The sequence below is a fragment of the Vicugna pacos genome, chromosome 16 (assembly GCF_048564905.1).
Source record: "Vicugna pacos chromosome 16, VicPac4, whole genome shotgun sequence".
NCBI classification, from domain to species: Eukaryota; Metazoa; Chordata; class Mammalia; order Artiodactyla; family Camelidae; genus Vicugna; species Vicugna pacos.
This window is the reverse complement of record NC_133002.1, coordinates 17,686,824-17,714,484: the sequence shown is the minus strand read 5'-3', so window position 1 is coordinate 17,714,484 and position 27,661 is coordinate 17,686,824. Positions and strand designations below refer to the sequence as shown.

Here is a 27,661-nt window from a genome sequence, read left to right as displayed (position 1 = left end):
CTAGGGGACAAGCGCCTGCTACCCCCACGCTTCCGCCTGCCTCCGCGTGCTTTCCAAAGACGCGTGCTCACTCCGAGAAGCCACCAAGGGGGTCGTCCACAAAGCCCACAAGTGTGCTAGAGGCAGGTGGAAGCCCCTCCCCGCCTCCCCCGCCCGAGGCGGGGCTTCCTCCGGAGACAGACGCCGCGGGCGCAGAGCACGTCTGTACAAACCGTCTACAAAGCCTGAGTACGTGAACCCGCACCTGCTTTTCCTCCTGCACAAAAGCCCCACAGGCCTTCCTGTCACTTGGGACAGGCTGGCCTCATCCTCTGCGGACCATAGCGCATCTCAGGTGTTTTCTGGGGTTGCCAACGAACACACCGACTCCCCAGCCGCCCCAGACCGCCCAGGGCGCCTCCGCCTCCAGAAAGGGAAGACCGGTCCAGCCCACCCCAAACAGCGGAAGCCCGGCGCCCCGATCCAGAGGAGAACCAGGTCGACCCTCCGCAGGCTGCACACACCTGAAGCTCCCACCTGAAGCAGGAGAGGGCAGGGCTGGGCCCGGCCTCCCTGTGGGCAGGGGCCCTGTGGCAGGCAGCAGGCAACTGTGACTGATCATTAGCTGTTTGGGCCTCTCTCCCAGAGCGGGATGAAGGGCCAGGGCTGGGAAGAGGTGACGCTCTGCCCGGGCCCCCCAGCAGCCAGGGTGGGTCTGCTTCCGTGTGTGCTGAACACTGTGTGCAAACACCGCAGCTTCTCTTGTGGAGGAAGGGCTCCGTGACTTTCCCGAATGTTTGGGAAGCACTAGGTGATTTCTCAGGCCTCGCCTGGAGGCGGGATGACACCCGAGGGCCCAGAACGTGGCCTCCCTCCTGTGGCCTTCGGCTGGGGTGCTGGGCAGGACCGCCTGGACCAGCACCCAGGGGCCCCCCCAGGAGCTTTGCCGAAACACAGGCCTGGATGGTCTCATCATGAATCAGGGGTCTCTACAGAAAGTTTTACCTTCTCCTTGCTTCAACCTTTTAAGTTACTGTCTTTAAAAAATATTAAACAGGAAGGAAAAAAAGAGACGGAATAGGAGAGGAGGACCAGAGTGTGAAGATTCCTGCCGCCCCCGCCACCCACTGGCTGACCACACTGCTGGCTCAGCGGGGAGACCCTCCCCTGCCTCACACCACCTCTGCACATCCAGCTGGGCGCCTTCTCCTGGTCCCGAGACACTGGGAGCCATGGCCGGCCCAGCTCCCCCTCCACCTGGCAACAGCTGGGGCAGGAACTTCCCAGACACAGAAGGTCTCAGCCTGGCCTCCCTGCGTCTGGTTCTCAACGAAGGGGAGACCAGCTGGTCACCACTCTGTGCACAAGCCCTCCATTCCTCAGAGCATCTTACAGAATAGCCTCTTTTCTAGTCTAATTAATCCCAGCGCTTTTATCTTTTCTCCAAGGGACGTTCTCATCCCCACCTTGCAAAACCGTCTTCTCATCTTCCTTACAGGTCTCCTTTGAACCCTCTCCAAGTTCTAAGGGGCGGAGTGAGGTCCCGAGGACCTGTCTTCTACAGCTGCAAAGGGGAGGGAGCGAGAGAACGTCTTTGCTGAAGAGAAAGGGGACGAACGGGCTAAACACGCGGAATAAATGAGATTTCTCTTGAGAAAATGGTGCCATCATCCTGGTTTTTGTTGAAGTGAGACGTAAGAGGCACCTGCCACCCGAGAGACAACGTGGGCCAGGGCTTCTTACAGGGCATGAGGGGTGGCCAGGAATGGATGCCCGTGTCAGGCACAGCCGGCTCAGGTAGTAAGTAAAGACACAGCTGGAGAGGAATCTGGGAGCAGCCGAGGGCACAGACAATGGCACTGCGATCTTTACAGATCCCGAAAGCTGGACTCCCAGGCGCAGCTAAGGGCGAGAACTCCAGCCCCCAGGGAGGCAGTCTCAAATTTCAGGCAGGACCCAGTGTGCCCACACCCACGACGAGGAAGACGAGGCTGAACAGCTGGCGAGGGAGGTGGACAGTCTTCAGTGGATGGAAGTTCTCGGTTTCCCAGCGCTGCCTCCTGCTGAGAACCCCCTGGCTGACCTGTGGGGACGATGCCAACAGCCAAGCTAGCACCGTGTAGAGACTGGGCCGTGGGAGGGGCTGGTGGCCACTGGCAAGTATTAAGGACCCACCACATGACAGAGTAATTTGTTTTCTGCTGCAGGTCAAGCAGACAGACCAGGGCAGAGTCCCAGGAGGCAGCCTTCAGCTCCGTGCGTGGAAGGGGAGCAGCCTGTGGTCACAGTGGCTCCGACGGCTGCACCCACACTATAGCTCATTCACCAGACGATGCCCAGTCCTTCCGCGGTGAGAGATCACTCCAGGCTCTGAGGTGAGGTGACCTGCCTAACGTCAGGACATGACCCCAGGGGCGCCCAAGCTGTGGCTCTTCCTGCTGCTTGTGCTGCTTCCCAAAGTCTGTTCCGTGTGGAGACAGACAGGCCTCCAGGGAACGACAGGCAGGCGGTGGGGGAGGCAGCACAAGGAGGAGCTGGACCAGCTGCCGGGTGGGTCCCCCCAGCTCAGAGGGAAGCCGCCACCTTCCCAGGGACGTCCCACCACACTGTCCCGGGGGACTCAGTGCCCCTCGCCCACCCTGCCCAGTGTTCCTGCCGCTCTGCAGACTGCAGAACGGGCCACCCCTGGAAGCACCGTGCAGTGGCAGGAAGCCGCGGTGGCGGGCATCCTTGCCGACACCTCCAGTCTCCCCTCCACACTTCCTCTGCCTCTTGCCCAGCAATTTACACTCAAGTTGGGAGCCGCTTCCGACGGTGTGACCACTTGGGATCGTGACAAATGCATTTGCTTCCATAGCCCTGGCCAGCTTCTACCCAAAGCGATCTGGCCGCTCTCCAGCTCGACAGAGGGGTCCTCAGGGCACAGTCGGACCCCGTCCCTTTCCAAGCAGATCGTGGCATTTTTCCCAAGCGGAAGCTTGCTGTTCAGTGCTGCCCCGAGTGACCCCTGGGAAACCCCGCCTGGCCAGCTGCCGACTGTGGAGGGAAGGAGGCCAATGTCGAGAATGATGGAGGAGCGAGGCCAGCGGCCTGAAGAGCCGTGTCTGTTCACATCGAGCTGCCCGCCCCTGAGCCTCCTAGGTCGGAAGGACAGCCTCCCACTGGCGCCCAGCACTGCCCTCCCTCTGACTTATACGACAGCATGAAGGTGGGTCGGCTTGGAATCGGAATAAAACAGAGGGAAGGGAAATGTCATGGGAAGCAACCTATTTTTGAAAACTGTGAGCTGAGGCCCAGGGATCAGGTTCCGTTTGTCTTGGCTGACGGGCTTGTGTACACACACACGCACACACACGTGCATGCACACGCACACAGGGGTGCCTGCTGTCTGGGTGGCTTGGGCCGTCTGCCGCACACTGGCTTTGTTCTGCTCCTCCTGCGGCCAGGAGCTCAGCTCCGTCCACTGCAAACCCCTGTCAGCAGGAGCTCTGATGCTGACACAGCACAGAGCTGCCTCCAGAGGCCCGCTGGGTTTCTGGACTGTCTGGGGACTCATCTCAGATTCCTGTGCCTCGAGGGATGCCTGGAAGAGCCCCTGAAAGCCAGGGATGGAGGCTGATGCGGTAGCGATGGATGATGTCTTGCCGGCGCCCCAGAGTGTGGCACCTGCACATGGGACTTGTCCTAGCCCGGCTGTGGCTGGGAGGCCCTCCTCGTGGTGGGAGATGGGTTGCCTGCTGTGAACATCTCTGGACCAGGGACCACGGCCCATACATCCCTGGGCTCTCTCTGTGTGGGGGGAGGGGGGGGAGGGGGGCCCAGAGCAGGCCTCCGCCCACCCTCATCCCCTGAGGTGCAGACAAGCAGCAGGGACCTGCCCAGCCCTGGGGGGGGGGCGGGGCAAGCCTGAAGCAGAGTGCAGTGTGGCCCTCAGGGGACAGCCCGGCAGCCCTGCCACGCCCACCTGCCCCACCTCCTGCTGGAGAGACAGCCCCAGGCCTCCCAGAACCCTCTCCCCCTCCAGAAGGTCACTGCTTCTGAGGGCAGTGCCACTGCCACTTCCCACAGACGCCGGAGTGTCTGAGCCAGGGTGGGGATAGCTCTGGGTCTGGTGGACCCGGAAGTGGGGCCTGGGGCAGGGTCCCCGCAGGCCAGCCTTGCTCCTGGGCCCTTTTGTGCCAGGTTCCTGGGTCTACAGGGCATCCTGTTAGCTACGGAGCCTCAGGAACCACGATGTGGGCAATCAGCCTGGGAACCTGCAGCGCCAGGAAAAGGAAAGGGTCCCCTGCTTCACCCCACGCGCAGGGAAGGCTGAAGGTCCCTCATGCATTTGTGATGTAATGTTGGGTGAACAGAGATGTGCAGAATCGAGCACGGGATATCATCTCACCCACATTTGAAATAAACATGGGAAAGCGTCGGAAAGAAAAGACGTGCTTATCTGTGGACCCTGGGACTAAAGAAGATTATTATTTTCTTCTTTGACTTTCTTTTTCTTTCAAAAGGCATGTATTCTGCAACTGGCACTTTCTAATCAGCACAAAGAGTTTTGTTTTGTTTAGAACAGAGGTACTGGGGATTGAGCCCAGGACCTCACACGTGCTAAGCATATTCTCTGCCACTGAGCTACTCCCACACCCCCAAAAACTGTGTTTAAGGACAATAAAGAAAAGAGAGCCTGGGACTGGACTCTGAGGGCCCCCAGGGCTGTGGGGCCAAGCGTGGGCCACACGGGCTCAACCCCTCTCGAGGACAGTGCCCCAACCCCACCCCACCTCCCACCTCCCTGCGTGCCCCTGGCCCGGAGCTTCCACAAGACGAGGCCCCTCACCTGCAGCAGCTCCAGATCGGACGAGTCCTCCTGCCCAGGGACCATTTCTGTCAACATCTCAGACATGACTTTTGTGTTTCCTCGAACAACATCTAGTTCGCTGCGCAGCCTGGCGATCTGTTGGGGCCGGGGAGGAAGGCCGGGGGAGGCCAGTGAGCCTGCGCCTGGCAGGACACGGCCTCACTCCGCCTGCCCGTGAGGGTGAGGGCAGCTGGCAAAGACCTGACTGGGGGGCCAGGCTACCACTGCGGCTGCTGCCGGGGACGTGGGGGAGAGCGGCTCTCCCACTGTGGGGCCTGCAGCAGGAAGTGGACCTCTCAGGCCCTGTCTCTGTGCGTTCACATGGTGGACAGTGTGGCCCCCAAGGTCCCTGTGGGGCAGGACCCTCATCCAGGAACCTTGTGGTTGCAGACTCCAGCCGGGAATCTAGGATCTCTGATGGCTGGCCAGCATGAACCATGCACTTCTGGCAGCAGACACCCCACCGGCTCCCTACCAAGGGATCCATGTCCCGACCTGCTCTCAGGAGACTGAGGCTCGGTGTCTATGTCCCCTGGGAGGAGCAGAGCTGGTGTCTAGCTCAGGCCTGACTCCCCAGCCCACCTCCTGCCCAACCATGGCCCTCCTTGAAGCTGGCAGCAGGGAAACATGCACGTGCTCCGTTAACCAGCGCGATCGCTTGACCCCTCTGTGTTTTATTTTTTTCATTTTCTTAATGGTGGCACCAGGACTGACCCACTGACCCCCGTGGCAGAGTGGTCTGCCCCTCAGCTGCCCCCAGGCCTCTCTGTTCAAATGCGGTTCCGTAAGAATTACTTGTCACAAATGTTAAATAAGAATTAAAAAAATATAAACGTTGGGGTTTTTTTTTTCCAAGTCTGACCAATTCTCAAGTTTTTACTAATGGAAATTCTCTAGATTCATCTAAAGACAATTGTTCAGACTCATCTAAAAAAAATCCAGTTTGAGGCTGAGGCAGCCCTGCCCCCGAGGACACAGCTCAGGGCTGGGGCTGGGGCGGGACCAGCCCCCCGAGGACACAGCTTAGGGAGGTGGGCAGCGTCTGGGGTGAAGCAGGAGTACCCTTCCTGAAGGCTCCATGCCGGCCTCTGCCTCCACAGCCCGGGCTGACCTCGCACAGGAAGATGGAAACGTCTCTGCGGGACACCCAGGGCGCTCACAACTCAGCTCCATCTCTGGGCTCTGGGGCTCACCCTCCACCTGCCCCGCCCCGGACCTACCTCCGGACCTACCTCCGGACCTGCCCTTGCCCCAGCCTCCAAGCCATCCACCTGCCGCTCCCAGAGCACACGCCCCGCCCCTCCATGCCCCGGGCCATGCCCCGCCCCCTGCAAGGCACCTCAGCAGTGCCGCCCCCAAGGCTGCCTCCACTCTGGGCTCATGCAGCACTCGGGCCCTGCTCCCACCTCGGAGTGACCACGCTGTCACTCGACGGCGAGCCACCAGGAGAGAGTCCAGGCCCTGACACCCATGTCACCGACACCTAGCACAGTGCCCTGTGTCCTCGGAGTAGAAGGCGCATAGTCGGCCTGCTCACCTGTGACCCAGAAGTGTGTACGTACCTGCTCTGAATTGGCTGTGATGGGGCCAGTCACACTCAGAGCCGGGGCCTGAGGAGCAGAGTAGGAGCCGGCACTCGTCTTCGGCTGCGACTGGGACCTGGGCATGGTGGCAGCTGGGTCCACCTCCGGGACGCTCTGTGCGGCAACAGCAAAGCCTTCTGTTCACCAGGCCTCCCACCCACCGCTGGCCTGACACCTACCCGGCACTCCCCTCCCGGGGCTGCACGTCCCACCCGGCCATCTGCAGAGCCCTGGTCACAGTCCCACCGCTAGGACCACCTCAGAATCTGAGTGGAGGGGCTGCTATGAAGTTTTGCTAGTCAGGAATCCTTACTTGGTGACAAAAGATGACTTTTTGGCCTTTACGAGGAGACTAGTACAAACAGTAATTACACAACTTACCGAACGCTGTTTGTACACAGAGCGCTGTCCTGTGTCAGCTGGTGCTCTGGAGGGCTCACCCCGAAACAAGACTTGGGAAGTGCAATTCCCTGCATGGCTCTGTCCTTCCCACCCTCCCCACTTCAGAGATGGCAAACGGCCAGCCCGTGGCGGGCGTGCGGGGCGGGTGCTTCCCAGATCCCGAGCTTCCGGCCTGCCCGTGAGAGGATGGACAGCCCTGCCTGTGCACCTTTCACTTTGAAGCAGGGCTGCGGTGATGTGAGCGAGGCTGTGGGAGGCCTGAGCGGGCTCTCCCCAGGTTTTGAATCCCGAGGCTGACGGGATTCAAGGGTGTCTGGATTGGTGCTGACCCTCTCAGCTCAAATGGAAGTTTCCATCCATTTGAGCTGCACGGTGAAACGCCTGGAAGGTGCCCCCTGCCCTGTGGCCAGGGATGCTGTGAGGGCGCCCGCACACCATACCCGGCTCTGAAGGGCAGCGCGGAGGCCCTCCCAGGATGGCTCCGCCAAGCAGACATTTCCCTGAGAGTAACTGCACCGACTCATCTTTATCTTCTTCCAGACTCAGGGAGCAACGGTGGGGGGGCACTCCCACCACGTAACCGCCTGCCAGCTGTCTCGCTCCTGCACTGCACACCCCCACCCCCGCTCCACTATTAAAAAGAAACACCCTGGAGCTTCAAGAAAGCTGGTGAGAAGCCGAACAGTTCAAATGGGGCGGCCGCAGGAGGCCCGTGACAGGCGCTGGGGAGGCTCACCCGCTGCGGGGTGTGTATGGGAGACAGTGCGTCCAGGTCCGCGGTGGGGAACTCCACCCCCTTCCGCTTCAGCTCCTCGTACGTGTGCACGACGCCCGTGAGGTCGGGGCTGCTCCGAAAGGCATCGGCCCATGCCTGGGGGGAAAGGGGGCCGGTGAGGGAGCGCCCGGGGGGCGCAGTGCCCCGACAAGCCTCCACGCCATCCTGCACGTGGCGCTTCCCTGAGAGGAGCCGGGAAGCAGCACCTTGGCACCCAGGCTCAGCCTGCAAAGCAGAGCATCCTGATCCCAGGAGATCAACGCCTGGCGACATCGGGTTGGAGGGCCTGCGAGGCTGTGCCAGCAGGACGTGTAAGGGCAGGAGCAGGCGGCCTCCACCCTCCGCTCAGCCCAGCAGGCGGAGCCCCAGGCAGACAGAGCAGATGAGGGAGCCGAAGCGGAGACGCCCGCCCGTCCGACGGGTGAGGTGACTGCCCACAGCGCCTGCCTCCATGCCCGCAAGGAAAAGCCCACCAGAAAGCATGCCCACTAGGTCCCTAAATAAAACACCAATGGAGAGGAGAGAACAAACACCCACAGACGGCCACTTGTCGATCCATGAAACTGCTAACATCTTTTAAAAATTCTGTTCTTCGGAAGTTACAGGACGTATCAAAAAAAGAGCGCATCCCAAGGGCCCCGGCCACACGCCCAGAGGAGAGGGCAGCGCCGCTCCTGCAATTCTGCCGCTGTCACGGGTGTGGCTGCCTCCCGCCTCCCTGGGCACAGACACCCTGCCTCTAAGCAGCGGACCGCCTGATGTGACGAGGTCAGTTTCCAAAAAGCCTCGTTCACCTGCTCCTCCCGCTTCAGCATCTCACCACAGACCCTGCCGTAGGCCGGCTTCCCTGGTCCACCTGTCCAACCTGCCTGCCCGGGGCTGAACGCCGCGGCAGGACAGCCCTCCTGGCCGACCCCTCTTCCTGGATGGGCCCCAGGGGAGCGCCCAGAGCCCCACCCTCCACCAGCTGCACCCCCCAACCCGACATCCAGCTGAGTCCCGTGACCACAGCTCCAAAATGTGCCAGCATTTCATTTAGGGTCTAAACTTTGGAGTCTAAGACCAGTTTCCCAGCCCGCTGTGGGAGGCTGGGGAGAAAAAGCGTGACAGAAGCTTCCTGCTTTCCTTTCTTCTGTTTCCCCCTCCCCTTATTGCTATGGGGCGACAAAGAGCTCAAGGGGGCCCTGGGGAGCCTGCCTCGTCAGGACAGACGCCCCCTTGGCCCAGGCAGCCGGAGTTGGCATCTGGCATTTAACCGACCAGGCAGCGGTGGTTAACGGCCTCCCTCCCCTCCTGTTCCCGCTCGAGACCCCTGTGCCTGCCGGCGCGGGGCTGCCAGCGGAGTATGCTCTCCCTGCTGAAGGCTATGATGCGGGGGACGCAGAGACGCCGCCACGAGCCTCTGGCTCCTTCCTGGGACGGTGCCCACGGCTGGGTCTCGCCTGGCAGAGAGGAGGCAGTTCGTCCGTGTTTGTCCCGTCAGGCTGAACACGTTCTCATGGTTACTCAGCGTCCTAACCGTCCAGCTTCAGGAGCAGAGGAGGACGGCACACGGGCTGAGGTGACAGTGACAACATGGGAGCCCCCTAGACTGCTGGCCCGGCTGAGAGTCAAGGCTGTACTCCAGGGCCGGGCCTCTGCTGGCCCGGTTGTCCCTGGTCCCCGACCTGAAGCCAGGGAGCGGCAGACGGGTGCTGGCAAGCTGCCCGTTGGAAAGCAGAGGGTCCGTCCGGGAGCGAGCAGTCAGCCGTGGAGCGTCCACCCCGCTGCCCAGTCCCTCCCTCTTCCTGCCTGAGCCCCGGAGTTGGGGGTTGGGAGACCCAGAGGAAGGTCCAAGGGGAGAGAGTCATGCTTTCACCCTCAGCCTGCACACCAAAGCCCACACTAAAACCTCATGCAAATGTGCACCGCTCACTTCCCTGTTCCTCAAGTTCCAAATCATCAAATTTCAGATCAATAAGTAATTGCTGACTTAAACTAGGGGTTCTGCTCTTTGGATAAAAAGAGGCTCTGGCATGTCCTGCTGATGCTCTGGGACCAGACTTCCGTCCCCAGAGTCGGGGTCTCCAGGCACTGCCCTCCCCAGGATCTCCGCGGGCCCGGCCGCCCGGTCCCCACCACCCCTTCCTCACGCCGCTGGCGAACTGCGCTCATCCTTCATTACGAGTAACAGTGACTTCCTGACCACGGCTCTACGGCTCCAGACCGCGCAGGTTTGTGCAGATGTGCCCAGAGACTGCAGGCATTTGCCCACCCAGGCTGTGGGGAGGCCAAGGAGCTGGGGCAGCCTTTCAGGCAAAGGGCGCAGGAGAAAGAACAGCCAGAGCCCGCAGCTGCCCGGCTCCCCAGCCCTGTGCCTCAGCCCGGGGTCCCCCCTCCCCTCAGCTCCCGCAGGCCCTGGTCTCTCCTCTCCACAGCACAGCCCTTGTCGGCAGGGGCTAAGAGACGGTCACCGCGCCCCACCGCCTGCCGGACACAGCGCAGCCTCCTCTCCTGCCTGCGACCCCTGCACCTCTCAGCACACCAGGGCCTGGCTCCACGTTCCTCCACACCCTCCGCTCTCCTCAGGAAGGTCTGCAGCTGAATCCCCTGCTCCTGAGGCTGGAACTCCCTCTGACCAACGGAACACGACAGAAACCGTGACACGTGGCTCCACAATGCGGCCCTAAAAGGCGCCGCAGTGTCCCCCTCACTCTGGGCACCTGCTGCCATGTTACGAGGACACTCAAGAGGCCACATGGTGAGACACTCAGGCCTCCTGCCAACAGCCACGTGGGGGGTGCCCTGGGTGTGGCTCCTCTGGCTGTGGCCGGGCCTTCAGATGAGGCAGCCCGAACGACGCCCTGACGCAACCTCAGGAGAACCACCCAGCAGAGCTGTTCCTGGACACCTGCTCCCTGGACGCTAAGAGACGATACACGTTTGCTGTGGAAGTGCTGAGTTTGGGGCCGTCCGTCACAGAGCCAGAGACAATGAACGTGTCCCGAGTGCCAGCCGCCCTCTGGGGGTGGAGGGCCTCTACCACACTGCTCTCTGCCTGCCCTCCTGCCCTCTGCCCTCCCACCCAGCTGGTCACCCTACAGGGGCCAAGAGAAGTGCCACGTCCTCAGGGAACCCTGACCACCCCGCCCCACCCCGCCCCGTGGTGCGGCCCCTGCACGTGCCTCTGCATGGCTCCTCCCACTGCACGGCGACCCTGGTGGCTCAGAGGCCTGTCCCCTGTGGGCAGCGAGGGCCAGGCGCCCAGAAAACACCAGCAGTGGCCTGTCACCTGGCTGGACAGCCACCGCTGAGGGCTTTACCCCAGTGGGGTAATGATAGAAAGTCAGAATGTCTCGAGGACAGACTGGGAGTTCAAAATTTGTAGGTACTGACAGGTGTATGCAGAATAGACAAACAAGATTATACTGTGTAGCACAGGGAAATACATACGAGATCTGGTGGTAGCTCACAGCGAAAAAGAACGTGGCAACGAACGTCTGTATGTTCATGTGTAACTGAAAAATTGTGCCCGACACTGGAATTTGACCCAACATTGTAAACTGACTATAACTCAATAAAAAAAATGTTTAAAAAAAAAAGAATGTCTCAACAGGGATTTAAACCCAGAAGCCTCCGTTCTTTCCTCCAAATGATGGGAAAGCGCGAGGACCCTCTGAGAGGAGGCCACACCTGAGCAGCCTCCGCGCGGGACGCGGCCGAGCCACCTACCTGGATGAGGGCGAGCACCTTGTCCTGTACGATGGTGGGGGGGTTGTTCTTGGGGGAGATGGTCTTGACCAGAACGCTGTCGATGAAATCTCGGTTGGCCACGAGGACGTGGAAGCGGTGGCCACAGTTCTTCACGCACGTCTCCAGCACCTGACGCGGGAGGAACGGAGAGAGGGGTCAGCACCGGGGAGTCCCTCCCAGGAGCAGCTGGTTCTCGGCACCCCCTCCTCCTCCCGGAGGCCATTCCGACGTCTCCTCCGGAGTCAGACCCAGAGGGCACAGGCGTCCCCACATGGCCTCATCCAGGAAGACGGTGGCTCCTTGCTGACTGGGGTACCAGCTCTGCACAAGGAGAAGGCTGGTGCTTCAGTGGGGCCAACATGAGCGTTTAAGTCCTGGCCAGGCCTCCCTACATGAGGGAGCAAACACACACTCACACCCCATGGCCCCCACACCTGCTGCTGCATCCACAGCAGCAGGCCAAGGATCCTCACCCCGGTGTGGTCGGTGCGCCTCGAAGGCCCACGTTCAATTCAGACCCCGCCCCTCCTCCCTTCCCTGGAAAAGTAAGTTACATAGGCCTCAGCCACACAGGAAAGTGAGGCGCTTGTGGGTCCTGGCCGGCCGGCCGGCGTGGACTTGCAGCTCAGGCCCACTGCTTTCTGCCTGAAGGGCCCAGGGCCGTCTGTCTGAGCCAGCTTCTCCGGCTGAAAGTGGGGCCTGTGCCCCGAGGCAGGACTGCAGTCAGGGTGAGAGTGTGTCTGCAACACAGGCCTGCTGTCCTCACAGCCCGGTGCGGAGGGTGGGGGTCCTGGGATCCAGGGGGACCACTGGAGGGAGCCTCGGGCCTCGCGGGCGGCTCTCTGCAAATCCAGCCCCAGGCTGGCACCGCCAATGCCACGTCCCCTAGTGGGGACTGCCTCCGGGGAACGACGTCACCAGCAAAGGGACACTGCTGACGGCTCCACGTATCCTCTGCCCAAACTAGCTGACCGCTGGTGACCTGGGGAGCCATTCCTCGGGGCTGGGGTCAGACGACGGGGCTCTACCTGGGCAAAGCAGGGCCACACAAGTCCCTAACGGTGACGCAACTGAAGGCAACCTCACGGCTGACCCAGGAGAGACTCTTTCACATTGCATGTGATTTCACTCCATCCTCAACACTCATGAATTCTCTTTAAGTGGAGGTTGTCATCCCGTTTTTTTAGAGTTAAGAGGCTTGGAAAGCTGGAGAAACTGGTGTCGGTACAAGTGCTGGTTGGACCAGAAATAGGAGGGGGCCTCCTCGGAGCCACACCAGGCACAGGGCCCGCCCTCCTCCTCCTCTGACAGGCAACCTTTGCTCGATTCCTGTTGCCTCACGTGGTCCCTGAAACACCCCGGACCGTTAGTGGGGCCACAGAGCCAGCAGAGCCAGAGATGCAAAGCCCCCCCCAGCTGGCAAGGCCCACTGCAGGCTGCTCGGGGAAAAGGCAGCTCTGCCCCGGGGCTGCAGGACCTGGGATGTGGTGGGAATTTTCCGGAATGGAGTCATGCTCGTGGAGTAGTCAAGGGGCGCCTCCAAGCAATCAGAAATACAGGAAAGCCTGAGCAGACAGCCCCTCAGAGCCTCGAGCAGCTCCTCTCTGGGGAAACCTAGGCAGTCTTGGTGGGGACAGATGCGGAGTCAGGAAAGCCCCACCGGAAGCGGGGGCACTGAGATCAACTGACAGGGAGAATGAAGACCCAGGCGGAAGAGCGGTGCCAGCAGACATGCGCCCACGAGTGCCAGGCTGGGCCTGCGGTGGGGGAAGAACGGGTCTGCACGTCTCACGGGTCTCCCAAAGGCATCGTGGGATTTGCAGCAAAGACCTGACCACGTTGAAATAAACATATACTTAGGAATAAATCTAACCAAGATGAAAGATCTGTGCTCTGAAAATTACCAGACGTTGATAGAAGAAATTAAAGAAGACAAAAGTAAATGGAAAGGAATCCCACATTCTTGGGTCAGAAGGATTAATACTGTTAAAATGTCCACAGTACCCAAAGCCATCCACAGACTTCACAGAAACAGAAAAAAAATCCTGAAACTCATAAGAAACTATAAACGGCCCTGAACAGCCAAAACAATCCTGAGAAAGAGAAACAAAGCTGGAAGCAGCACACGTTCTGATTTCAAACTATATTACAAAGTTATAGGAATCAAAACAGTGTGCCGGTGACATAAAAACAGACAAACAGACCAGGGGAACAGAACTGAGGGCCCAGAAATAAAACCTCACACATATGGTCAACCAACATTTGCCAAGGGAGCCCAGACTACGCAGTGGAGGAAGACAGTCTCTTCACTAAGTGATGTTGGGAAAACTAGACATTCACACGCAGAAGAATGAAGCTGGCCCCTCTCTGACAGCTCTCACAAAAATGAACTCGAAATGGATGAAGGACTTAAAGGTAAGACCTGAAACTGTCAAACCCCTAGAAGAAAATGTAGGGAAAGGCTCCCTGACTTGGGTCTTGGCAGCGGTTTTCTGTATGTGACACCCAACGCACCAGCGATAAAAACACGCACAAGTGGGGCTCCGTTGAACTAAAAAGCTTCTGCACAGCACAGGAAACAGTCGGCAGAATAAAAAGACAACCTACGGAACGGGAGGGAGCATTTGCAAACCATCTGTCTGACGGGCGGTTAGCATCCCAAATACACTAGGAACTCATACAACTCAACAGCAAGAACACAAAGCGTCTGGTTTAAAAGCAGGCAAAGGACTTAAAAGATATTTCTCCAACGAAGCACACATGTGGCCAACAGGTCCAGGAAGAGCCACTCAGCGTCACTGCTCATCACTATAACCATACAATTAGGACCCGGCCACCAGCACGGGCTGTGCGGTGCCAAAGGCAGAGCCCCTCCAGAGAGGTCTCCACCCGGCGCGGTTACCGCGAAGTTGGATGCGGTTCAGAGACCAGGAAAACCGCCGGCGTGTTCAGAGTTCACTGCCTGGTGATGACAGTGACTGAAAACAGTCCATTCTGGGCATCACTCTGGGCTGAGTGAAAGCTGCGGTTCAAATTCTGAGGGAAAAACAGAAGTCTTCTACCCCTGCTCCTCAGCTGGTCTTATTCAAACCCAAGCCCCCGGCAGAGAGCTCCCCTATTAGTCTTGGGTTTACACTTGGGGGAAAAACCCAAATGGCTTCTCCGCTTTAAAAGGAGCAAGTTACAGCTGCTTTGGATAAGTCGTTCACTCTCCAAGCCGACAGATCAGTCCACCTGCTGGCCTGTTCAAGCTTCTATGGCAGGAGCTCACTGCAGCCCGGTTTTCGCCACATCTGAAAAGATGTTTGCTTCCAAGACAGAAATAACACCTGAAGTTGTCTGTCTTCATTTTCTGACTTTTTAAGGAAGGGCAAAAATCTGGCCTGTTCCTTCCCGAAAGGAGGAGCTTGGCTGACTTCCCAAGAACCTGCGTGGTGACGTTCAGTTTTGACCCCACAATCCAGTCTGGCACCCCAGGAACTGTGAGGTCTGGGCAACCCTCTGGGCCCCTCTGAGCCAGTTTCTTCATCTGCCAAAGGGGATGAGGAACCTGTTCTGGAAGGTTAGTGGGAGCACCTGAGTTAGCACCTGGGCAGGTACTTGGTGGGAGTCAGCGTTTTCGTCAGAAGGAAGCGGCGGCCTTGGTGCCTCATGGCAGGCTGGGGGCCGCAAGGGGCCCACACCCAGGCCTGGGGCTTCTCTGCCCTGGGCTTCTGTCCTGGGCGAGGCTGCCCACACCTCATCTTCTGCTGGAGGTATTTACCAGGTGAAGGCCCCCGTTTCAGAGGGTGGACCAGCCCAGGGCACCAGCAGAAGGCACCGCCAGCCTCCAGCAGCGCACACACCCAGCCACCCGCCGGCCGTGCTGCCCGGGCTGTGCCTCCCAGACGCCCTCCCGCCGGCTGTGGGCAGCACTCACGGTCAGCGCCAGCATCACTTCTCGGTAGTTCCGGTTCCCGTTGAGCCGCTTCTTCAGGGCTCGGATGGCATCCTTTGGCCTGGAGGAGAGGACGGATTACGATCCTTGCAAATCCCACTTTGGGGCCCCTTCCTACCGAGTCACGCCCATCCATGTCAGCCAGCCCGGCACAGGTATCTGCCGCAGCTCGTCTGCAGGTACGAGAGGCTGGAAACAGACCCAACGTCCGTCCACGTGAACCAGGTCAAAGTAAACCACGTCCACCACACAGCAGGACACTGCGCGGCTGCAGGAAAGAACAAAGGCACTCCTCGGGCATCTGAGACATAGTGGGCAGCGTCTGCAGAGCCGGGCAGAGCCACACAAGGACCGCGGCAGACAGCAGGTCACTGCGGCCCCAGGGCAGGGCGCCGGGCAGCCCGGGAGCAGGGCGGCTGTCCACTGCATCGCCTTTTGCAGCCCTTTGAATTCTGCAGCACCCGCAGGCACCACTCACTCAAAACAGCGCTAGCGCGCCCCAGGCTGGGCTCCCTGCAGGGAAAGGAGCGAGCGGCCAGGCCTGGAGGTCAGCCTGCCTGGCTCCTGGAACCCCTTTCTCCCTGAGAAGCCTGAGTAAGTCCCCTCAAAACCTAAGGAGCTGGGTGTTCTGAGGTAATGGAGAGAACAGGCTGCGCTTCACCAGCTGCCTGCTCGGCTCGCGGGACGGCTCTTCCTGAAGCCCAGGTACCGCTGTGAGGGTGGGTCCCCGCCAGCCCAATAAGGGCGCCTGTTAGGTGCAGCCCTTGTGTCTAACATCTTATTTAATTACTTCTAAGCTGGGAGTCAACAAAGTTGTGGGGCCAGGAGCGACCTCTGGCATGAAGCCCCTGCCCCGCTGACCCGTCACCCCTCTGGGGGCCCGCTCTTTGCCTCCACAGGGGGGGCTCCAGCCTTCCCACAACCGACACATCAGCGTGAGTATGAGCTGGGTCTTTCCAAAGCTGAAGTTCCTACGTCAGGGGCCTCCTGCTGCTGCAGTTCTGAAATAGTTACTATCTATTTACCAGACAATGAAGTCCCTTCCCAGAGTGTGTGAGGAAGGTGCAGGAGGGGAGGGGAGAGGCGCCGCTGACCAGCCCAACTCAGACAGAGACTCGTGGCAGCAAGGCGAGGCTCCCGGAGGAAACTTAAGGCCCGGGCCACCTACTTCCCACCCCCGACCTGAAGCAGGGCTGCCTGGCAGGAATCCCTGGCTCCCGAGGGGAAGGGCTGACGGGGCGCGGGTCCCTGATCTCCGAACAGGGAGGCTGAGTCCTGCAAATGCGGGACTTGACAAGCTCTTGGCTGAGGACTCCGGGGACTTGAGCCGGTGAAAGTCAGCAGCTGCAGGCCGGGGGAGCACGGCTTGAATTCTTCTCTCTCTCCTGACCTGAGGCTGCCATCCCTCAGTCCCAGCTCATTCCTCTACTCTTGAACTTCCACAGAGCAGAAGAATGGGAAGGGTTCCAGGGGCTGCGATCACGGACAGGGCAGGGCGCTCAGGGCTCTCCAGGGTGGGGGGTGATGGCGGTGGAGGGAACCGGAGCCAGCGGGCTCCTGGGTGGAGTGAGAATGAACCCCTCCCCCTGAGGAGCTGCTGCCTGAGAGTGACTGGGGGAGCACAGAGCAAGTGTTCCTCTCCCTCCCCGGGGGAGAGGCTGCAGAGAGGAGGCCAACGTTCTGCTGGAGAAGCACAAAGTTTTGAGCAGCAGATCAGACAGGAGGAGGGTTGGGGACACTGGAGAGGAGAGACGGAGCGGGAGAAGTTAGCCCGGCAGCTCCTGGAGGAAAGGTCGGGGCCTCCGATCCGGCCCCTGGGCCATCTCCAGCCTCCCCAAAGCCTCCTCAGACCCCACACTTAGAAGAGACCTTCTTTCCAGCGCTACTGAACCGCCTAGTCTTTCGGATCCAGAACTGCACCCGCCACCCAGGGAGGGCACGGCTGTGCCCCCTCCGCCACCCTGAACACCTCCCTGCCCCCCACAGCGGTCACCCTGCTCCACTACATCTACCTGGGGCTACTCCTCTGGGCCCCCGCAGCTTGGAGGCTGGGGCACAAGGATTCGGGGAGCTGGGGAAGGTCCCAGGTGGTCCTAAAAGTGACCAGGTGGGGACCCTCACCAGAGCCTCCTCAGAATCAACTGGGGAGCGTTTACCAAATCCACGTACCAAATGCCTGGGCCCTAATTACGTAGGCCTGGGTGAGGCCCTGTTACTGGCCCTGTTGCTCAGCCAGGCACTCCAGTTCATGACAAGGACCCAGGACACGAGCAACAGCCACACAGGGGCCCGGCTGGAGGCAAGCTGAGCCCTGGGTATTCGGGACAGCCCGCAGGACCACGGCCTCCCAGACACGACACTCGAAACAACTGAAGGGCAGACACAGCTTGGCGGCTGGGCCCCGGTCAGCCAGGCTAGCCTCCTGCCTTGGCCCCTCCCGACTGCACTGAGACCTTCGGCCAGTGACCAAACCACTCGGAGCCTCAGTTTCCCCCACATTAAAACGGCTGCCCCTTGGCTTGAGGGTGGAGCCCAGGGCTCAGCAAGGGCTCAGGGGGCAGCAGGGCAAGGGCATTCGTGACACGAGCAACCTGCCGTTGGGGCTCGTTTTATAAATGAGGGGACAGGCGCGGGAGGCAGACCCACACAGGGTCACCCAGGCTGGTGGTGCCAGGCCCCTGATCCCACTGTCCAGCCTGTCCACTCTCCTCGCCTGGCCAAGCCCACATGGGCTGCAGGCCTCCACCTGGATGTCACCTCCTCCAGGAAGCCCTGCGCCCAGCTCTCCCGAGCTGCACCCGGCCCTCATGGAGCACTTGCTGCACAGGGTTGTGCCCACCTTCACCTGCCTGTCCTGCTCCTCAGACAGCTCCCCAGGCCGCATCCGCGTACTCACCCACCCAACAGGTGTCTGTCAAGAACCGTCCCGGTGCTGAGAGTGCAACAAACTGAACAAAGCAGATTCCCGGCCGCACAGAGATCACGGGCGGGAGTGACAGCGCAGGCCGGGACCCTCCACGGGGAAGGGCAGGAGCCCGGCCACCGTGAGAGGCTCCTCCCCGTGGAAGGACGTGTGTCCCTCAACCTCCCTGCTCTGTCCCAGGACCCGTGCTGGGAAGTCCTCCGGGCAGCACCGTCACACTTCAGCCCCACCGCCTTCACGTCCTGTCCTGGGCCCACCTGAGCGAGGCCTTCCCTGATGGCGGTTTACAGGTGCCCACCCAGCTCAGCCCCCCACAGTGTGGTCACCTGCTGCCCCAGATGTGTTCTAAGTGTCCTGTTTAGGGGCCACCTCCCCACTCTGGACCGTCAGCTCCTGGTCACTGCGCCGTCTCGGGCAGGGGCCTGGCCCGAGACAGGCACCCAGTAAGGACTCGCTGCATGAAAGCAGAACCAGCCTGCAGAGGCAGGTCCCCAGTTTACACACGGCCAGGCTGGTCAACACAGCGCCACGGGGCAAGGCCAGGGCTGCCCCCATCTGGAGGTGGTTTAAGAGAGGGTGGTGTGGACAGAGCATCAAACAGTGGCCAGTGTGGAAGCAACGTAAATGCCACGTCGCGGTGGTGCAGCAGAGGATACAGACCCGGCAGCGCAGGGATGCAGGGGCGGCTGGGGGTTAACGCTCACCTCCCTACTCCCCACTCCCGTGGGCCCCCTCACCCTGGGCCCCCTCCCGTCCAGCAGGGCAGACGCAGCCCCAGGTCTGCAAAGGGGCAGGAGGTGGCGGGGTCTGGCTGCAGAGACAGATGACCACTGGGTGCCGAGTAACCTAGCAGCGTCATTTTCACTTGTGATTAAAAGCAGGTTATTCAAAGAGGTGGTCACTGCTCTACGTCAAGCAGCGCCTTTGGGGAGCTGGGCAGGGAGGTGGACAGAAGAGGACAGAGAATGCAGGGTCTTGGCTCATCAATGCTGAAGCAAACAGACTAGAAATGGAACACGGCGTGTAGCCCGAGCCCCGCAGGCCCGGTGGGCGGTGAGTGCGGGAGCTGACCCGCCCTGGGGTGGGGTGGGGGGCCCACGCACCCTTCCTCCGTCTCGTTGATGATGTCGCAGATCTCCATGTTCAGCGTCCAGTCCTCGCTCTGCAGGGAGCCATCTGTGGCCTTTTCTGTGAATTCAGAAAGGAAACTGGTTGACATTTCTCCTGGAGCAAGGGGCCCTGGCAGGGGGCCGGAGGGACCAGACCCACCATATCCTCCCCGCAAGCAGGTGGGCAGTGCCAGCAGCAGCGCGGGGCGACTCGCTCTGGGACAGGACACAGTGGGGGCGGGGGCCTGCGTGACCCTGTCCCAACTCCCAAGAGCTGGAGCTCTCAGAATAGAACACAAGGGGAGAGCGTTGTGACACTGGGTGTGGCCGTGGCTTCATGGCTGTGACACTGAGGACCCAGGCCACACCAGAAAACAACAGCAGACTGGGCTGCGGAAGGGCTACACCTCCTCTGCATCAAAGGACACAGTCAACAGCAAGACAGCAGCCTGCAGAGTCAGAGGACGTCTGTGAAGGGATGAGGAGTCAGCAGCCTTCCCAGCAAAGCAAGAGCCCTCACCATCTGACGGCAAACCCCACCTGAACGGGGCGAAAGCCCTGAACAGACGTTCCTCCAAAAGGTGCACAAAAGGCCAACACGCCCACAGCAGAAACGCTGAGTGTCACTAATCATTAGGGAAGTGCAGATCCAACCAGTGAGACAGCACCTCCCACCCACGAGGACGGCTGCTGTCAAAGAACCAGAAAGTGGCAAGTGCTGGCAAGGCTGCGGGGAACCTGGAGCCCTCGTGCACGCTTGGTGGGGATGTGAGATGAGGCAGCCCTCGTGGGAAATAGGACAGTGTCCTCAAAAAGTTAACAAGAGAACAGTCATACGATCGAGCAACTCTACTCTTGGGTACATACCCAAGAGCTGAAAGTGGGATCTCAGGGAGATTCTCACACCCACGTTCACAGCAGCACCACTGTCGCTAGCCAGAAGGTGGAAGCAGCCCAAGCGTCCACCCCCAGGTGAGCAGATGCACACTGTGGTGCGCACGTGCCGTGGAATATTACTCGGCCTTGAAAAGGACAGGGATTCTGACACCTGCTACAACAAGAGTGAACCTTGAGGACATGACACTGAGTGAAATAAGCCAGACACAGAAAGACAAGCGCTGCATGACTCCACTTATCTGAGCTTTCCGAAGTAGTCAGTTCATAGAGAGGAAGGACAATCATGGCTGCCAGGGATTTTTTGTCTAAGGAGGACAGTTTCAGTTTCGCAAGATGAAAAAGGTCTAGAGAATGGCTGCATGACAATGTGACTGTATTAACACCCAAAATGGTGAAGGCGGCAGGTTTTGTTAAGCGTATTATAACACAATTTATAAACAAATTTTAAGTGCCTCTAAGGTAGGCACTAGTCTCTCCCACATTTAGAAAGAAGCAAAGAGGCTCAGAAAGGTTGGGTCCTTGGCTGGGATCACACAGCTGAGTTGGTGGCACCAACGTCTGATTTCAGAAGCCTGGGCATTGGCAGACATGGCCCAGCTGTGAGCTCAGGCGGGGTTCGGACAGGGCACTGATGTCTTAGATGAATTCCAAACCTGCCCCACCCCAACTGTGCGGCTCGCGAGAGGGGCACCATCACCACCCTTCTAACAAAAGCTTCACACAGCCCACACTTCCACTGACACGCAAGCAGTGAAACACATGGCCTCTGCACAGGCTGCAAGTGGCCTTGTTTCACTGGACGCAACCACGGACAAGTAACACTTGTTTCGTACACAACACCCCAGAACTCACACATCCAAACAGCCTGTGTGTGCAAGCAGTGACAACACGCTCCCCAGGTGTAACTGCTGCTCAAAACGTGAGCCACAGCCTCCAGGCTGCACACAAGAAACCTCACTGCTGTAATTTTTACAGAAAGGATGTATCGTCAACTTTTGCACCCTTGGCACCCAAAGGCTCTTTCTTCACCCACTGAAGGAGAAAAAACACCCACAAGGGTGAGAGGCGGCCTCAGATGAACCCACGTGTGCAGCGGGCTGGGCCCTGTGCCGGGGGCCCTTAACCAGAGCCAGAGCCGCTGCTCCCCACCCCAGGGCAGGTGCAGAAATTGGAGGAGGAGGGCAGCCAGGGTGGGAGGGGCGGGGAGGGCCAGGCCCCCAGGCAGAATGGCTCAAAGCACGGTCCAGTACAGAGGAGACAGGCTGAGGGCCGAGCAAGCACCTGGAACCCAGCAGCGGTGGACGTGCCAGGCGGCCTCCTGAGCTTCTGCCCGTGGTGAGGTGGCCTGGCCTCCAGCCCCTGCTCTCTTGGTTCTCTGAACAGCCCTCTGCTTCGAGGTGTCCACTCCCAGGCGAGGTGACTCCCTGCAGGGGTCACGCCCAGCAGAGGCTGTCTGCAGCCACCGACCCAGCAGCCTCCTAACAGGGCTATCTGTGACCCTTCGGAGCCAGCAAATGGACAGGCCAGCCGGCCCAAGGGCCACCCCCCACTGGCAGTCTGCCCCCACAGCACGGGGACAGGGGATCGCCCAGACCTGGGGGAGAAACTGCGACTGCACTTCGGCGGGGCCACAGAGGGAACAGGAAAGCAGTGAAGCCTCATTCCAAGTTCGGTGCAGCCGCGGAACCCAGTAACCTGACACCCGCTCCCCCTCTGATGGTACCGGCAAGGGCTCAAAGGCCCAACGACTTGTCCTCGGGGTCAGCGCTCTCCATTCAGTTACGGGGACTCTGGGTTTTCAAGCTAAAAGATATAGACTCGTTTTGATTATAAAGAACCAGCCCCAAAAGAATGCTTCTTATCTTGCTGGAAACGCCACGTAAACCATCTGCGGGTGTTCGGCTGAGGCAGAGGAGGGAGGCGAGCCTGACAAAGGGGCTGGGACCAATTCTTATTTTTCTCTCCTGGTAAGAGAATTCCCGCAATGGGACCAAAGTTGGGTCTGATCGTCCAGCAGCTGCGGCTACTCACATGGGTCCCTCACTCGGTCCTGTCCCCAGGCCAGAGGATGCAAAGTTCAGTCTCATTTCGTTTATCACAGAAATTGTCAAAACCTAAGATAAATCCTGGTGCAACAGCAGAAACACATGCTCCAGGGAGCAGCGGGCAAGTCGTTCCTGGCAGCCGGCCCTTGGGACGGGTAAAGGTCAAAGCACCGGTGACCCAGGCAGCGAAGGGCTGACCTTTCAGAGGTCTCTGATGATATGTTGATGGCCAGGGGCTGGGCTGGGCTGGGCTGGGCTGGGTAGGGCTGGCCTGAGCAGGGCAGAGCAGGGCAGAGCAGGGCTGAGCAAGGCTGGGCTGGGCTGGGTGGGGCTGAGCCGGACAGACACAGCTCCCATTAAGCCTGCAGTATGAGAGAGCACGTCCTCCTGATGCTGTTGCCATGGCATTTTCTCCATTCAGAAAAGGCTGCCTCCTGCCTGGCTCAGGCTGGGGGCCAGGCTGCCCTGAAGGTCGGCTTGACAGCAATGTCAGTGCTCTCTCTCGGCCTGTTCCCCCCACGCCCAGCTCTCCCAGGCCGTCTGAAATCTGAGGCAGTCCTGCGGGGAGGAGCCTCACGGTCCAGCGGCGTGGTTCCCGCTGCTGCTTGCTCCACTTTGATGTTAAATATAGTGACTTCAGAAGCAGTCAGCAGCAGAAGGCACAAGAGGGCTGGCTTGAGCATTTTGCATTCAGCAACATCCTTTTGGTGGGAATGGAGAAACGCGGCCACATTTCCCGCCTCCCCCACAGTCCAGAGTGAGGGAAGAAGCCTGGAGGCGGCTTCCTGCTGGGCGATGAGGGGAAGGGCCGGGGTCTGAATGGGCAGGATGCTCATCTGGCGACATGCCCCAGCAATGTGAGGCGAACCTTTGGGATTACTGGGTGCAAGGGAGGCAGGTGGGCACAGAGCAGCCAGGTGGAAAAAAAGGTCAATCCCAGCACTGCTCAGAGCCACCACCGTCTCCTGCTCCAAGTCCTACATGCTCTGTGAACGCGGGCTGCAGCGGCTCCCCCTCCACCAGAGAGACGGGTGTGAACAGGTGCGAACGCTGCGCCTCTCCCCACTTAGGCAGAAAAAGGGCCGCGAGGAACACAGACTACACCTGACTGGCCTGCAGGCTACCAAACTAGCTTCCTTGGTAACTTGAAGGCAAAATGAAACCCCAAGGTCCCCGTGCCACATACTGGAGACTGGCAGCCTGAGGTGAGCCCTGCACCGTCCTCGGCCCGAGGACAGGGAGACGGAGAACAGCCACAGAACTCCGAGTTGGCTGGGTCCCCAGGCCCTGGTGCCATGGAACCCAGGGAGGAGGAGTGATGGCACCCCCCACCCCAAAAGACAACACCAACCTCTTCAAGCAGAGCACACAGGACTAGAGAAGCCAGAAAAAAGGAGCCAGAGATGGTGTGAAGTCCTGAGGGCCCCACTCTCCCCTGCAGCTAGAGAGGGCGCAGGGCCAGGGAGACAGGGAGTCATAGGCCGCTGAGTCCCAACCTTGGCTGCAGGTAGGAATCACCAGGACGCTTTCATTTAAAAACCCTCCTGCCTGGGTCCAGCCCCGTGCCTTCCCATCAGAGCCGGTGGGCACGAGGCAGGTTGTACCTGCTCCACCAGCTCCAGGTGGTTCGGGTCCTGCCCCGGCAGGAACCATGACGCAGCCATCCAGCCACTGGCCAGCAAGAGCGGGGTGCTGGGACGCAGAAGCGGGAGGGCAGCCCGAGGCCCAGGGAGGATGGGGCGCCGCGTGGCCCTGGCTCGGTCCCGGCCCCGCCAGATACCCTGAGCCTCGGACCTGCTTCCCTTGCCCTCCTGGGTGCTGTTTCCTGTCCACCACGGTGACAGGGCCACATGGGCGCCGAGCCCCAGCCCTCTAGTCCCCACTGCGCGAGGACACTGGCCTATGCGTACTTTTTCTTCTGTTTTGGTGACTTTTCTTATTGTAGTAAAATAGACATAAATATACACAATGTGAAATTGACCATTTTCGTCATTTTTAAGTGTACGGTCCAGGGGTATTAAGCACCTGGCACTGTTGGGCAGCCAACACCCTTGGCATCTCCAGAAGGTTCTCATTGTCCCAAACTGAGATCCTGTCCCTGCTAGACACTCACCCGCCCCTCCCCCTGCGCCTGGACCCCACCCTACCACTGTCTGTCTCTATGGACTTGACTCCTCTAAGTTCCTCGTATGAGCAGAACCATAAAGCATTTGCTACAGATGGGAATGAAGCCTGTGTACCGTCCATTATCGTGTGTAATCAATAAATGACTTAATACCCTCTTAAAAAAAAACGGTGGGATTTTGATCCGGGCTGCACTGAATCTACAGACCACTTCGGGGAGTACAGTCATCTTAAAGGCATGAAGTCTTTGAGCCATGAGCATGGGGTATCTTTCCACTTGCTTCTGCCCCCTTTGACTCCCTTCAGCAGTGTTTCACAGGGTCCAGAGTGCGAGCCCTTCACCTCTTTGGGCAGTTCCTAGGGACTTCACTCTTTCTGAAGCTGCCGTAAATGACGCTGGTTTCTTCGTTTCCTTTTCGGATTGTTCGTTGTTAACATACAGAAACACAGCTGATTTTTGAGTGTTGATTTCATATCCTGCAGCCTTGCTAGCTCTGTTTATTAGTTCTAAGAGTTTTTCTCATTTTTTTTTAATGAAGTCTTTGGTGTTCTCGGCATAAAGGTCATGTCATCCGTGAACAGAAGTAACCCTACTTCTTCCTCTCCCGTTCGGATGCCTTCTCCTTCTTTTCCCGCCTGACTGCTCTGGCTGGAACTTCCAATGCCGTGCTGCACAGAAGCGGTGAGAGCGGGCATCGCTGGCTGACGTACAGCTTTACCAGGCCCTCTCGGACACTGGCAGCAAAGAAAGGGGAAGAGAAGACCCAGGTGAGCGGAGTCCTCACTTCACAGACAAGTAGGTTCTCAGCTGGAGTGTGAGGGCAGGGCCCACGGCCATGTCCAGAGGGCTCCAGCACCTCTGCGTCCGGCCCCGAGAAGGCTGCCAGACCCCTTTGGTCTGCGGAGCCTTCGCTCCGCCTACCTGTCCTGCTGAGTGCCAGTCCCAGAGCCTACGCAGAGGTGATCCCAAGGGAGCCGTCAGACAGGTACAGCCCGTGCAAGGGCCAACCTCTCAGGGCCATTCTAACGCTGTTCTGAGAGGTGCTTCCCATCTGACCGGCCTGACGAGCCGTGAGGCCATCCCCGGCTCCCCACCTGCACCGGGAGCTGCGGGGTGGGCGGCACATCTTCGAGTCCACGAGCGTTTGGCCTTGCTGCCGCGAAGGGGCAGCTATAAACCCTCTGGGGCCCTGGGTGGCCTGGAGAGGTCAGAGCTGGGCGCCCAGCTGTCCCTGTGGGCTCCCTTTGGACTAAGAAGCAGAAGTGGGCATCATGGTGGAGACGGGGCAGGGCACTGAACCCCTGCTTGAGTGGGTCCAAACTTCAGCCCGTTACCACGTAACCCCAGGGCAGAAACGTGACCTCCTCAAGGCTCTTCATCTGTAAAACACGGCAGTGACAGCATTTTTTCTCCCACAGCTGTGGTGAGCAAACTCAGCAAGAAGCAGAGCCCCTGCGCCCTGCCTCCAGGGGCCGGTCCCCCCTCCCCCTCTCCCCTCCCCCCACCTCCCTACCCCTTCCCTCCAATTCCCGTGTCACCACTGCCACCTACAGGTAAGCAGCTGCCCGCAAGCAACACCCAGCCGACCCGAGGGGCCACAGCAACCCAGCCTTTCTGATTTCTGGGTTTCTGAGCCCGGACGGGCTCCCCTTCCAGAAGGAAGCCCCCCAAGGGCTTGGCCCACTGCAGGGTGGAGGAACAGCCAGGCCAATTTCCAGGGATCCGAATGGGCCAGCTCTGAGGGGTCCTAGTGAGCAGCTGGAAGATTCCTCATGAATTACTCAAAGCCGAAGTCACCTCTGGAAACAGGGCCTACGAGGCAGGGGGATGGAGCCGCTGCCACCTCCACCCTGGCCACGTCTCCCCTCAAAGCTGCCACAGAACCACTGACCTCTAGTCCCACAGAGCGGCCCAGAAGGGGATGAGAACCAGTGTCGGCTGGGCCAGGCTCCTGACGGACAGTATGTTACTCAACGCCCTCTCCGCCTAGCCCAGCGGCCCCTTCTCAGAGGAAAGAAAGCAAAGCCGAAAGGCGATGAGCCCAGCAGGGCACGGCCGGCAGGTCGCAGCACCGCCAACACCATGGCCGAGGCCACCCCAGTGCACGTGGCCTGGGACCCCGACAGCCCCAGACAAGGCCGGGGCGAAGAGGACCCCAGCCTCGAGAGCAGAAGGCCCGGGCTCGTGGATGCAGCCCAGCCTCCTGGCTCTGCGGGTGAAGGCTACAGATCTGGGCTAAGAAGTGTGAAGAGGGCATGGGGTTAAGGGTCAAGTGCAGTCAGGTGTGGGGTCAGCCTCTTCCCTTGTGGTTGCTTTTTTCCATGAATAAACTTTCAATATCAGAATAACTTTAGACTTACTGACAAGTTGCAAAGATCGTCCAAGGGCCCGCGCGTGCCCTTCTCCCAGTTTCTGCTAATGCCCACGTCTTGCATAACTGCTGTCCATTTGTCCAAGCTGGACAATGAACCCTGGCACGGTTCCAGCTCCACTCCAGGCTTCACTCAGATTTCTCCAGTTTCTCCACTAACGCCCTTCTTTGTCCAGGATGGACCCTGGACGCCACCCTGCACTGTGGTTTCTCCTTTTGTCAACCTTCTGTCTTCTCTAAAGGCTGACAAATTCACAAACTCACCACTTACTCTCCCGCCTGGAAAGCTCAGTTCCAGAGGGTAGCCCTGTCCGAGCCACGATTCCACGCCCGGCCCAGTGAGGACCCCACGTCCTCCCACTCCCCAAACGAAGGAGCCCTTCAGGCCGGCCAGGCAGCAGAGGAAACAGGTGGATGTAGCCACACAGGCTCCAGGCTGCTGACCCAGGTCTTTTTCAACTGGGATTCCCTGGGCGGGCGGCGCAGCTTTCAAGTTCCCGGGGAGCAGCCGCGGGTGTGCTGTTGTTCCTCATCTGTACTTGATGGGGTGAAAGTGCATGCAGGAGAAGGGCTGGGTGGCTCAGGCAGCGGGGTGTAGGGCTGCACAGGGGCCGGGTCCAGGTCAGGGAGACGGTGCCAGCGGGTCCCAGGCTGCTCCAACAGCCAGGTGGTGGGCCCGCCAATGGGAAGACAAAAGGCCCCTGGCTCCTGGGGGACACACTGCAGATCTCTCCTCTCCCATGCGCACCCTGAGGGGACAGGAAGCTGGGCCTGCGGAGGGGAAAATGCAAAGCGTCCGAAGGCTCCCCAGCTCCACCTCAACCTGACCTGAGGCCCCTCCCCGCTGGGCACCAGCTGGAGGCACAGAAAGATAAGCCAGGTGGAGGCCTTGCCCCTCAGGGAGGCCACCAGGTAGGACACCTGTGAACAG

The 27,661-nt window shown here is 59.7% G+C and overlaps 1 protein-coding gene and 1 long non-coding RNA gene across 5 annotated transcripts in view; one reads left to right on the top strand and one right to left on the bottom strand.

Annotated features, from left to right (window-relative positions):
• TOM1L2 (target of myb1 like 2 membrane trafficking protein) overlaps nucleotides 1-27,661 on the bottom strand; it is a 71,319-nt gene that overhangs the window by 17,516 nt on the left and 26,142 nt on the right. For all 4 annotated transcript variants that reach the window (XM_015247612.3, XM_006213816.4, XM_015247611.3 and 1 more), the window contains exons 2-7: nucleotides 19,287-19,371; nucleotides 15,243-15,321; nucleotides 11,303-11,452; nucleotides 7,553-7,687; nucleotides 6,394-6,528; nucleotides 4,811-4,927 (exon numbers count right to left, since the gene is read on the bottom strand). In XM_015247612.3, the coding sequence (XP_015103098.1) occupies nucleotides 4,811-4,927; nucleotides 6,394-6,528; nucleotides 7,553-7,687; nucleotides 11,303-11,452; nucleotides 15,243-15,321; nucleotides 19,287-19,371 (701 nt within the window). The remainder of the gene's footprint in view (nucleotides 1-4,810; nucleotides 4,928-6,393; nucleotides 6,529-7,552; nucleotides 7,688-11,302; nucleotides 11,453-15,242; nucleotides 15,322-19,286; nucleotides 19,372-27,661) is intronic.
• Nucleotides 13-3,432, top strand: LOC140686044 (uncharacterized). Its single transcript, XR_012059476.1, has 3 exons — nucleotides 13-2,098; nucleotides 2,187-2,354; nucleotides 2,837-3,432. It is a non-coding gene; the product is annotated as an uncharacterized lncRNA (long non-coding RNA).